Source organism: Trachemys scripta, chromosome 3 (assembly GCF_013100865.1).
Source record: "Trachemys scripta elegans isolate TJP31775 chromosome 3, CAS_Tse_1.0, whole genome shotgun sequence".
Taxonomy (NCBI): domain Eukaryota; kingdom Metazoa; phylum Chordata; order Testudines; family Emydidae; genus Trachemys; species Trachemys scripta.
This window is the reverse complement of record NC_048300.1, coordinates 20968139-20980790: the sequence shown is the minus strand read 5'-3', so window position 1 is coordinate 20980790 and position 12652 is coordinate 20968139. Positions and strand designations below refer to the sequence as shown.

The window sequence follows — 12652 nt, the reverse complement described above, 5'->3', positions numbered from 1 at the left end:
GAAGGGAAAATCCAGAAACCAAGTCCTACATCATGTCCATTTCATGCTGTTTCTTCAATCTTCTGGGTCTGATTTGAACAAAGATTTAAACACAAAACATTGAGTTCATTGGGGTCCTACTGGACTCTGAGTTAAGGGGATTTTCTGCTCAATGAGAGATTTCAAGCAATTCGTTGCCTGTGTCTGTCCCTCTGATCACATCCTTCAGGCATACACAGACTATAGTTGAAGTTGCTTGATCATATGGCCACTTGCATGTACATAGTCCAGCATGCAAGATAGTCTTCATCCTCTTCAAGGCTGGTTGAAGTTGACCGATCTCCTGAATTGTCAATCACTGGACAGCCTAGTACAAGTGCTACCCAGCCCTCCTAGAGTTTGTAGAGTGACGGATACTCTACATCCGATCACTCTACATCAGATCAGTGAATGCACCAACCTCCACCAACCAGGACCATAATTATAGAAACCTCCAACAGATTGGAGAGTACATTTAGGGAAATGGAAAGTTCAAAGTTTGTGGACAGAAGAGAGGTTCTCCATGTCCATGTCCTGGAACTTTGAGCCATTTACAACACATGCTGGCCCTTTCAGGCTCAGATCAAGGGCACAGTGGTTCATATACTCACCAACAATACCACCACAATGTGTTATGAAAGATGCAGAGGAGCCTGCCTCAACCAGCTCTGTCCTAGAGCAGTGAAGTTTTGGCTTCCTTGCTGCAAAAAAGTGCCATCATTCCCACAGCGGCACTCTAACTGGGTGCTCCGAATCACTGGCTGATCACCTTAGCAGGCATTTCTCCCAGAATCACAATCAGTCCATCACCAGGGTTCTGAGGTCCATCTTCAAAGAATGGAGTATTCTGACAATTTACCTGCTTAGAACAAAAGACAGCAAACAGTGCTGCCAGTTTTGTTCTTGAGCAGATCTCAGTCCAGGCTCTCTAACGGAGCCTTCCATCTGAACTGGGGATTAGCAATGATGTATGCCTCTCCCATCCCCCCCAGCCAATCCCACTCATTCCTCAAATTATTCTCAAACTGAAGTTAGATTTTGCCAAACTGATACTCGTTGCACCACTGTGGCAAAGGCAGTGTTGGTTCTCTGACTACCTCAATCTATCTGACCTCCCAAATATCTTCTGCTGTATCCCAACCTACTGATTCAACACCATGGTCAAATTTGGCATCCAACACTAGGCAAGCTGCACCTCCGTGTGGATGCTGCATGGGTAGATGAAGAGGAAGGACATTGTTCAGAAGCAGTCCAGCGACTTTTACTTAACAATAGTGGAATGTTTTCTACTATTATTGATTTGGCCAAGTGTAAACATTTTTCCAGTTTGGTCACTAGCTCAGAGAATTCAGGTGAGTCTAGCCCACATTCAGGACACTTTGGATTACCTGATTACACCTTCAATCCTCAGATTTATCTCTGTTTGCTGACTGTCTATTTACAAGCAATCTCTGCATTCCATTCTCTGATTCAGTGGAAGTCAATTTTTTCTAACTCCACGGTAGTCATATTTCTAAAAGGTGCTGTCTATCTCTTTCCACCTCAGAAGAAAACATTATGGGACCTTAGCAGTGTACTGGCTGCCCTCCTGGAACCTCTGTTTGAACCCCTAGCAATTTGTTCTCTATTCCTCCTTTATTAAAAAACAGCTTTTCTTACTGCCATAACATCTGGAAGGAGAGTAAGCAAACTGAATTCCCTAATGGAAGGACCTCCAAGCATTTCAAAGATAGTGACCCTAAGGCCACATTCAAAAAAAAAATCTGAAGTGGTTTCACAGTTGGCTATTAAGAGCAATTTGCTTACTGGTATTCTTTCCTAAGCTACGCTCAAGTCTATATGAACACCGGCTTCATATGTTGGATGTGAGACAATGCTTGGCATTTGTCAGGGTTCCCTCCCCACTCTGAACTCTGGGGTACAGATGTGGGGACCCGCATGAAAGACCTCCTAATCTTATATTCTACCAGTTTAGGTTAAAAATTTCTCCAAGGCACAAATGCTTTTCCTTGTCCTTGGACAATATTGCTATCACCACCAAGTGATTTACACAAAAATTTAGGAAAGGGTCACTTGGAGTCCCTATTCCCCCAAAATATTCCCCCAAGCCCCTTCACCCCCTTTACTGGGGAGGCTTGAGAATAATATACCAACCAATTGGTTAGCAATGTGAGCACAGACCAAACCTTTGTCTTAGGACACTGAAAATCAATCAGGTTCTTAAAAGAAGAGTTTTCTTTATAAAGGAAAAAGTAAAAGAATCACATCTGCAGAATCAGAATGGAAGGTAACTTTACAGGGTAATAAGATTTAAAACACAGAGGATTCCCCTCTGGCTCAGCTTCACAGTTAAAAAAACAGGAATAAAACTACTTCTGTAGCATAGGAAAATTCACAAGCCAAAACAAAAGATAACCTAACACATTTCCTTGCCTACTTAGAATTTTTGTGAGTTTTAGATCATTCCAGGTATATTTTCAGGAGATGTTGTTCCTGCTTGGCTTCTCTCTCCATCGAGAGAGGAAACAAAGCCACAAACAAATCCTCCTCGTATTTTGAAAGTGGTTTTTTTTTTTTCTCATTGGTCCTTCTGGTCAGGTGCCAGCTAGGTTATTTGAGTTTCTTAACCTCTTACAGGTAAAGCAATTCAGTACAGCTGCCCCAGAGGGATTTTATGCTAACCTTATTTCTATGTGGAAAAGGCTAGACCATCTCGTTCATTGCCTTGATTCTTTCTCTCCTATGCAGGATGGATGAAATGTCAGGCAATTTCTTCAGACAGTTTCCAGGTGGATAACTTCTTGCTTTACCATGGCATATGGAGTAATTCAGACTACAACAATCATAGTCTGCAGAAGAGAAGAGTGAGGGGGGATTTGATAGCAGTATTCAAGTACCTGAAGGGAGGTTCCAAAGAGGATGGAGCTCAGCTGTTCTCAATGGTGGCAGATGACAGAACAAAGAGCAATGGTCCCAAGTTTGAACAGGAGATTGGACTAGATGACCTCCTGAGGTCTCTTCCAACCCTAATCTTCTATGTTTCCTAGGCGATGTTTTGATATTGGACATTTGCAAGACCTTCAATGCATATTTTTACCAAATACTATGCTGTTACAACTGCATCTAGGTTAGATGAAACTTTGGGAAGTTTGGGAAAGTTCTGCAGTCGTTCTTTAAGTAGACTCTGAGCCCCGAGTCTTTGTTACTGCTTGTGAGTCAACTGAGTGGAATACAGATCTGCAACCACTCAAAGATGAAAAAACCTACTTGTACTGTAACTGATATGTGGGTGTAGATGTCTATTCCAGGACCCACTCTGTCTCAGTTTGCTGTTCAGTGTGAAGGAATTAAGGGAAGTCAGGGTGGTGCTGCACTTTAATAGCCAATGGAGGGCTATGAGGGGCCAGAGTGCCACCCTGACAGGTAGTGCTAAGCAAAGGTCACCAGTATCAGTGTGCTGGGCACGCACGCACCTGAATGGAATACATATCTGCACTCTCATCTTGAAGACCAACAAATACATTACAGGTAGATAACCATTTTACCTTCAGCGGCTTTCGAAGAGGTCACCAACCCAGTTTTTGACATTTTAGATACCACTTCAAGAAATCAAGTACCTTTACCAATACTAGATGGACTTTGGGAACCAGATAAATCAATATGATCCAACCCTTATTCCTATCAGCCAGTTTCAAAGAAAGCTGACAAGTCATATCAGATTCCTGTTTTCCTGTACACCTTCCTCTTAACTGACTGACTCGTTGTATCAGCTATGGTCAAATGATCCAAAACTGGTCATTTACTCCTTGTCAAAGAGAAGGGACAGAGTTAATTCTCTAGGAAGAAAATTGAACATAAGTGGCCAATTACTAAGCAGTCATGTCAAGGTACCAATTCCATTTTGGGGAAACTATCTCCCTTTTCACTAAAAATCTTCCAGAGATCAACAAAACTAGCTAATGCCCTCCTAAAAAGTCAGAACATCACAAAACATGCACTTAAAGCATCATCTGAGGTATCTGACACTGTGTCCAGATCAATTCCTTCATTCACTGATCTCTGCAGATATGTGGCTAAGATCATCTTCTCTGCTTCTGGAGACAGCCTAGAACAGAGGATCTTCCTTTTAAGGGTGACTGTTTATGTAGTGTCAAAACTGATGAAGTTCTAGAAAAGACAAAAGAAACAGTCTTCTGCAAGATCATTGGGAGTGTTTCAATCCTTTAGATGGTCACCTGGCCCCACGTTTAGATATCATAAGCAATACTACCCTCCTTCATCCTACTACACTCAAACAGTATCAGCATCAACAATAGTCCTCCTTTGTCTTAGCAGAGGAAGAGAGCCTTCAAGCATCAGGAGGATGAAGAATTCTTCAGCTATGTCTTTGTTGCCTTATGTTAGGCTGCAGGTTTGAGATAAGATTTGAGCGCTATGAACCAATCCTGGATCAATTTATCCTTGTTTTAGGAGAAGTCTCTCAGAATTCCATGAGTCGTAAAAATCACTTCAAACAGGTGAATGTTGGACATAATAAAGGAAGGCGTATACCATCCAATTTGAACACCTTCCTCCTTACAACCCCCCCTCACTCCTCCCTTTCTAGGGGGTCCATTTCACAAGAGGGTACTAAGACCACAAATACAAACTGTTACAGGCAGGAGCAATAGAGGAGATCCTAGAAAAGCTCTGGAACCAAGGGGTTTATTACAATTATTTCTGATTCCAAAGAAAAAGACCAATCCTAGACTGGACAGTATGTTCAAAGTCATCACCATTCCCCCCAAAAAGCCACTAGCCTCTTTACTATAGTGGTTGAGCCTAGAGAATGCTCTCAGAGGAGTATCATTCTACCTCCCCCACTCTCCTGCAATAGCTATATCAAATGTATCCAAGAAGGGATGGGGGAGGGGTATCTCAATCTATTCAAGGTCTCCGGAGTTCTCAAGAGTCACACTTGCACATGAATGTTAGAACTGAAGGCCATCTTTCTGGCTGTCAAGTCATTCCTCCTACAAGTACAGGACAGGGTGGTTCAAGTCACCACAGAAATATATCAGCAATGTAGTATGTGAACCAATAGGGAGGCACACGTTCATCTCAGCTTTGCAAGGAGGCAAGAAAGCTATGGAATTGGTGTATTCTACACAGTCTCTGATCGCCCTGAATGTAGTGGGAGCTCACGAGCAGTTCATGAGCAAGCTGAACAGAGATTAGACTAAGATGCTTGAGTGCTTAGTAAAGGACTCAGTAGTTCAGGACATTTTCAGCCTTTGCGACTTTCTGGACATGGATATTTTTGCACCAGGTTCAATACAAAATTCCTTTGTTTTTGTTCAAGTGACAGATGCCTTTCTTCTCTGCTGGGGGACCAGTTTACTGTATACCTTTCCTCCTTTCCCACTAATGTTAAAGGTAGTGAAAAAGATCTATCAAACTTGGCCAAAATTATGCAAGTTGCTCTGGCATGGCTGAGACCGCAATGGTAGACCCACATAATTCTTCTTTCCAAGGGGAAATGCAAACTTCTACCAGTAACACCAGCCCTATTGTCCCAGCAGAGAGGGAGAGTTCTTTATCTAGCTCTCCAATTGTTACATCTAACTGCTTTGGGCAATAGGACTTTAACAGATCTAGAAAGATCTTGTTCTGTAGAAGTGCAGCATGTCCTAATTCTAGGAAACCGTCAATTAGAAAATGTTATGATTTTAAATGGAAAATATGTCTGATAAGGCTATTGATCCAGTATTTGCTCCAATTCAATGTATTTTAGAATATCTCTAGTACACCTAAAATGTGTGGGTTTGTCTATTTCTTTGCTTAAGGTCCATCTTGTGGAAATAGCCGCCTTTCATAATCCTACTGATGGTAAATCTATATTTTTCACTTGACTGTTTTAAAAACCTTTTAAAGGGTTTTTGATCTTCTGTCCATCATTAAGAAATCCAGTTCCTCCATGGTTATCTAAATTTGGCATTAATACATTTTATGGCTATACATTTAGACATCTCTCAAATTGTTCATTGTTTCATCTCTCCATTAAAAACAGCCTTTATAATAGCAATCTCTTCAGCTAGAATAATTAGTTAATTGTAGGCCTTGATGGCTGACCCTCCTCTTACAATTTTCTGTAAAGACAAGGAGGCACTTTAGCTTCACCCCATATTTCTTCCTAAACTAATAATTAGTTAACATGAAAATCCGTTTCTCTCCTCCTCCCCTAACCTCATGTTGATACGTGAATCTGGATTGCATTATTTAGATTTTAAAATCTCCTTATTTTACTGTCTAGACAGGACTTAGGAGGTTAGGGTTTTCCCCAAAACTGTTCACTTACTGTGCTGAAAATTGCAAATGCCTCAATTTTTCTGTGCAGACATTGTCTAGATTGGTTAGACAGAATATAAACTTATAAGGAATCTTCTCTCTCCAGCATTGGGTCTCAGAACTATCTCTACTAAAGCAGTTCCTACCTCCGTAGTGTGTTAGATATGATCCCCCTTACTGAGATATATAAAGCTGCCACTTTGGTGTTCAATTCACGCTTTCACTAAATTTTATGCTTTTAGATTTATCTGATAGATCTGATGCTCAGTTTGGCAGGGCAATGTTTCAATCTCTATTTAATTAGGACCTTGTGTCCCTCCATCCTTTGAATATTGCTTGTCAACCCCAAGAGTGGGAATATGCAGAGGACATTCAAAGAAGGAATGAAAGTAACCGGAGTTCTTCCAGATGGACTCTGCATATTCATGCTCTCCACCGATCTTCCCCTCTTCTGCAGAGTCCTAACTAAGTAATACTAATGTACCCTGCACTAGTTGTGGGGGGAACTGAGCAAGTGCTAAACACCAGGCTCCTTTTTATAGCCACACCCTTACAACATGCTTGAACACTGAGGGGACTAGTATGAGAGGCATGTAGGCACTTACCAGCCATACTACCAGAAAGTTCCATCACAGCGGGGAGGGATAGCTCAGTGGTTTGAGCATTGGCCTGCTAAACCTAGGGTTGTGAGTTCAGTCCTTAAGGGGGCCATTTAAGGATCTGGGGCAAAAATCTGTCTGGGGATTGGTCCTGCTTTGAGCAGCAGGTTGGACTAGATGACCTCCTGAGGTCCCTTCCAACCCTGGTATTCTATGATGGCACATCACAAAAGTGAATATGCAGAGTCAGTTTCAGAGAAATTGGGTTACAAGTGAGTAACCTTCATGTATAACAACAAAAAAGACACAAAATTAATGCCTTCAGGATAAATGTTATGGGAATTGAAATAAATTGGAGCAGTAAACTGGATGTTTGATAGATGACTCTATTGACCTGAACAGACTTAATCTTGTCTGACTTCTAAAAGTAAACCAGTCTGAGTCTGGCTAATGTTTAAATGGATAACTGAGAACTGTTACTGTTCTAGACTTGTTGCTGCTTTGTGATAGCAATGGCTACTCTTAATTATTTTGTCTTGCCTATGAACAATGTGAAGTGTTATGAATGGTCTTTGAATGAAAATTACAATCTCTAGCCTATGATCTTGGTCAGCATGAAATATTACAATATTAGGATGGAAAAGTCCATGGGTAATCATGTGCACCAGACTATATATGTTAACTTGGGAAACATTCTATGATCTTTGAGATGGGAAAGAATTGCAATCTGCCTTGATAGGAGGGATCTCAGATAGTGCTGATCCAAAACTGGCAAAGCTTTCACAAAATTTAATGAGAAAATTCTTACTAGGCCTCTTTCAAAATGTTGACCAGCTCTAGTCTCTGAGCAGGACCTGAAATCCTGTGAAGTCAGGGAGATGAGTTGCTGAATCTGGCTACAAATGCTTTCCTTCCCTGGCATGACTAGGGTCTGAGGAAGGCTGCCTGGAAAACACTGATGAAAATACTCATTGACTAAAGCAGCTACAAATACACTGTCAACACTTGTCTCTGTTCTTCATGTGATAGGGGCTGATGGGCCTGAACCACAAGTCTTGAAAAGGAAGGCAAATTTTAAAGGCTCCCCTCTCCAGCCGCCAGAACAGTGCAAAATGAGTACAGCCAAAGAGCGCACTGGTTCTGCAAATTGGCAGTATGAATGGGGCCTTCAGTATATCTTACTGTGAGAGAAGGGCAACTGGAATCAAATATCTTTTTGGCTTATAAATATGAATAAGTAGACATAATATAAGTATAATCTGTAAAGTTTGAGTTGTAACCAGTTTTGGAAATCTTTTCTAGAGCTCTAAGTTTGGAAGGAAACATACTTGCACACTTTAAAAATAAAGGCTAACTTTAAAATGTATCTATTCTAGGACGTGGTATTTATTCCAATGTGCTGGGATTTCTTGGTGGTGTTTCCTGGGCGATGCTGGTAGCAAGAACATGTCAGCTCTATCCACATGCATTGGCATCTACTCTAATTCACAAATTCTTCCTAATTTTTTCAAAATGGTAAGTTTAAACACTTCTTATAGCAAAACAAAAAAATTTAGCTAAGCATTGTCTTGTCAAACTAGTTCTACACTTAATTAGACTTAAGCTAAATTGTCTTCATTTTGTGTAATTTAAAAAAAAATTACTTTAAATGGACAAAACTATACATAAGTCATTCTTTGGTCTCTTGTACAGGGAATGGCCAAATCCTGTGTTGCTCAAACAACCTGAAGATAGCAATCTAAATTTGCCAGTCTGGGACCCTAGGGTATGTAGATAATGTATTTTCTTACTTACTGGTAATTTATAATCACTTTAAACACACTAATTGAACCATTCTAATGCCATAGGTAAACCCATCTGACAGATATCATCTAATGCCCATAATCACGCCAGCCTATCCACAGCAGAACTCTACGTATAATGTGTCTACTTCAACACGAGCAGTAATGGTAGAGGAGTTCAAGCAAGGTAAGGCATTTCAAACCTCTTCATACTTTTTATGGATATAAAAAAGATTTGTAATAAATAGATGCCAAGTAAAAATTTGTTCAATCTCTTCCTTTAGAAGAAAACACTTTTACATGTTAAACAATTATATGCTGTGAGAACCAATCCTGCACTGGCGGGAGGATGGAAGAGATGAGCTAAGTCTCTTCTGTTTCTCACTTCTAGGAATCAGTTTGGACTAGCATGGTGATGCAGAGGGTCAACTTTCCAAAATGTATTGAGATTACGGTAGTAGGTGACCCAGTTCTGTGCAGTGGCAGGAATTCACATTTGTTCTATCCTTTAGTGAACAGTGCAGGATGATAATTACTAGCTTTCATATAGATTTATTTATTTATTTTCATTGATAGATCTCAGAGGACTTGGTATCCAAGATCTGGGTAGAAATTTAATGTGCTTACCTGGTCAGGTTAACTGTCTACAAAAATAAAACATAGCAAGCTTTTTTTAAACATAGGTCTTGCTGTCACAGATGAAATTCTCCAAGGAAAATCAGACTGGCCAAAACTCCTTGAACCACCAAACTTTTTTCAAAAGTACAAGTATGTATGAATCCATTGTCTGTTTGAAATATTTTGAACTACAATGTAATTGGAATAAATTTTTTGCTGTGATTTAATAATTTAAAAAAAAAAAGGAAAAATTTTCCAGGTTAGTACAACTACCATAATTTGCTGTTTGCCTGTAGGGACTTCATTTTCTCCCATCCCTATTCTGCCCAATGAATTAGAATGCAGTAAAAGTAAAATGCAAACTACTCTTCAGTGAAAGAACCTGTAACTTTTATACTATGCAGAAATGTTTGCAGTACCTCTAAATGTGGCTTGAAAATAGTTTTGAAGAAAAGGGGATTGGAAGAGGCTTATTTCCATTTAGGCTGAAATAACTGAACCATTCCCCACATTTATCCTGAATCTATGAAGAAGCATTACTTAATTCACCCTAAAGAGCATAACTCCTAGCTTATGGTGTCATGTAGAGTACAGGCATTACACATGTAGCTACATGTGGCAGTGAAAGGCTCCGGCAGCGGGGAAGGGCTCCGGCAGGGGGGACACTAAGCAACTAAAAATAATGTAGATGTGGGAAACACTGTGTGGATGAGAGCCTACCATAGGGCTTCAGGTGTGTAGAACATTTACTCTACTAAGTCATACCCATGCTAGCAGGGCATGCAGTGTCTTTACATATGTACAGGTATGTACGTATGTCTCTACATACCACCATAAGTGTGTAGATATACCCCCAGACACATAAGTACCTATTCCAAAGAGAACGCATTGGTTGTACATAACTAGAGTTCTTTTAAGAGCCATCCTAGAACAGTTAAAATATTCCATTGGTTTGGAGAGATTAAACTTTCAAACTGCATTAATGTTTTAGGATTGTTCCTTTGTTAAAATATAGTATAATGCTAGATGATGGGTGGTTAAGCAGTAAGGTATAATAATACATTAATGAACTAATACAAGAGTAAATTGCATGTGTATGTTTTGGGTTCAGTGGAATGTGATCTTTGAATCTGTTTTCAGTTACAACTATCCAGGGTAGATTTATTTTTCATAGTTCTGGGAAAGTATGATCCAGGACTTCTTTCATGTCAAGAAGTCTTGGAATTGTTGCAGTGAGTTTTCTATTCTGAGTTTGACGACAAAGCTCTCTGATCCCAGAGACGGGCTAAATATTTTAATGTTTTTCAGGCATTATATTGTGTTGACTGCTAGTGCCTCTACTGAAGAGCATCATTTAGAATGGTATGTCATTCTTAAATATGGGTTTATTCTTTTTTAATTTGAAATGTGGTTTAGAATTGGATTTTCTTCATGTAATGGGGGAAATGGCGGAGCACTAAACTCTCCTTTGCCTAAAACTATACAACTTGGAATTAACTATGGTAGTGTATTTGAACACACAGGTATGGATGCTAAATGTGGAAAAGCTTTCTATAATTTTCTTGGAAAAGGTAGATAAGTGTTAAACCTCCAACCTTCTGGTGTAGTTTCTCAAAACACCACAAGCAATGATGGGTGCTAGTAAATGAAACAAGTGCTGCCCGACTGTTTGGCAGTATGCAAGAAGAAGACATGCTATCGGCACCAGATAACTTGAAATTAAAACACACAGTGGAGAGCAATAATGCATCAAGTGACCAATTTAATCATAAAACTAACCATTTTTAATGTTAGTGATAAATTTTGGCTGATCAGTATTAGTGGCCTGGGCAGAAGTTTGATTAATGAGGAATTTGAAAGATGATAAAGGATTGGGACATAGATGATATGTAAAAGCATACAAGGAAAAATGTTTGAGTGTTTTTCTGTTTTTGTTTTTGGCCCTGGGTAAACCTTGCTCCTGTCTAAAAAGCTCCATTGGTATGGTGACTCTGAAGCAAGTGGGGAGTGTTTGGTGCTCTTATGTTATGCAGCTGTATGGTCACTGCTCTGAAATTGGCTCTTCAATTAATGTCTTTCCAAATGCACGATTTCTCTTATTACTTTCTTCTGAATTACAAGTGTATGCTGGAGTTTACAAGTAAGCTTCGGTTTCAAAAATAATTTTTCAGTAGTTATAGTATCACCATATCACATGATTTGTTCTTATAGGGACTTGTTTCAGTAATCAACCATCTCTCTGAGATCTAGATATGGGATCACACTTCTGAGGCTGAGAATTTAAACACTGACATGGTGATAGACTTTTTCCTAGATTAGCCAACAGCATTGCCTTCAAATCAAGCTCGTTTCTATTCAGAGCTAAAAGCAGTCAGGATTCAAAAACAGTTGTGTAGCCATAAGCTTTTAATAGGCTGCAGAACACTAGCAGCTTTAAACTAATCTATAGGACTCAGTGTGAGAACACTATATCAGAATAGCAATTCAAGAAAAAATTGGTTGGCACCAATTGCTATATTCTAACCTATTTCTATTTGTTCTAATGAAGTGTGGTGTGACAAAGTTCTGTCCTTGACTCCGTGGGTCCTGCGTTTCATGACAGATTTTTGCTAGCCTCAGAGACTCACTGTGACCCTCCACATACCCTTGCATCTAGAGAGAAGAGCTCACAGTCTATTGAGCCATTTTCATCATAAGCCAGCAAGGGAGGTGAGGAGAAACAACCCTCGCTCACACAGTCTGTTGTCTCCCAGTATCCGTGATTAATCAGGGAGAGGAGGGGGGTGCCCGGGCCCGCCCTCTACTCCGGGCTCCAGCCCAGGGACCCTAAACTTAGCAGCTATGAAAGCTGACTTTTTGGAAATAGGGCGTGTACAATTCCCTGGGCTACTTTCCCACAGCAGCCCCCACTCAATATCTTCTTCACAATTACCTCAGGGCCTCCTTCCTTGCACCTGATATGGATTCGTACTACTTCGTTCCTCCAACAGCACAGCTCCCTCCTATAGCTCCTGACACCCACACCGTACTGACTAACTGGGAGGCTTTTAACTAGTTCCAACCAGTCCTTAATTGGCTTCAGGTGTCCCAATCAATCTAGCTGTCTCTCTTCCTTTCTAGAAGGATCTTAATTGGCCCCAGTTGTCTCGATTACCCTGGAACAACTGCCATTTGGTTACCATGGTACCAGGGATTGTTTAGCCTGGGGCTAACATACCTGTTCCTCACTGTAGCCATTTGGCCTTGCCCCATCACATATTCCCACCCCCTCTGCTCAACACCATAGAGTTGGGCAACTTGGGATGCCAG

The 12652-nt window shown here is 40.4% G+C and overlaps 1 protein-coding gene across 1 annotated transcript in view; it reads left to right on the top strand.

Moving 5' to 3' along the window:
• PAPOLG (poly(A) polymerase gamma) overlaps positions 1 to 12652 on the top strand; it is an 89188-nt gene that overhangs the window by 46674 nt on the left and 29862 nt on the right. Inside the window, exons 10-14 of the mRNA XM_034764197.1 lie at positions 8321 to 8459; positions 8637 to 8709; positions 8792 to 8912; positions 9409 to 9493; positions 10652 to 10705. Of these exons, the coding sequence (XP_034620088.1) occupies positions 8321 to 8459; positions 8637 to 8709; positions 8792 to 8912; positions 9409 to 9493; positions 10652 to 10705 (472 nt within the window). The remainder of the gene's footprint in view (positions 1 to 8320; positions 8460 to 8636; positions 8710 to 8791; positions 8913 to 9408; positions 9494 to 10651; positions 10706 to 12652) is intronic.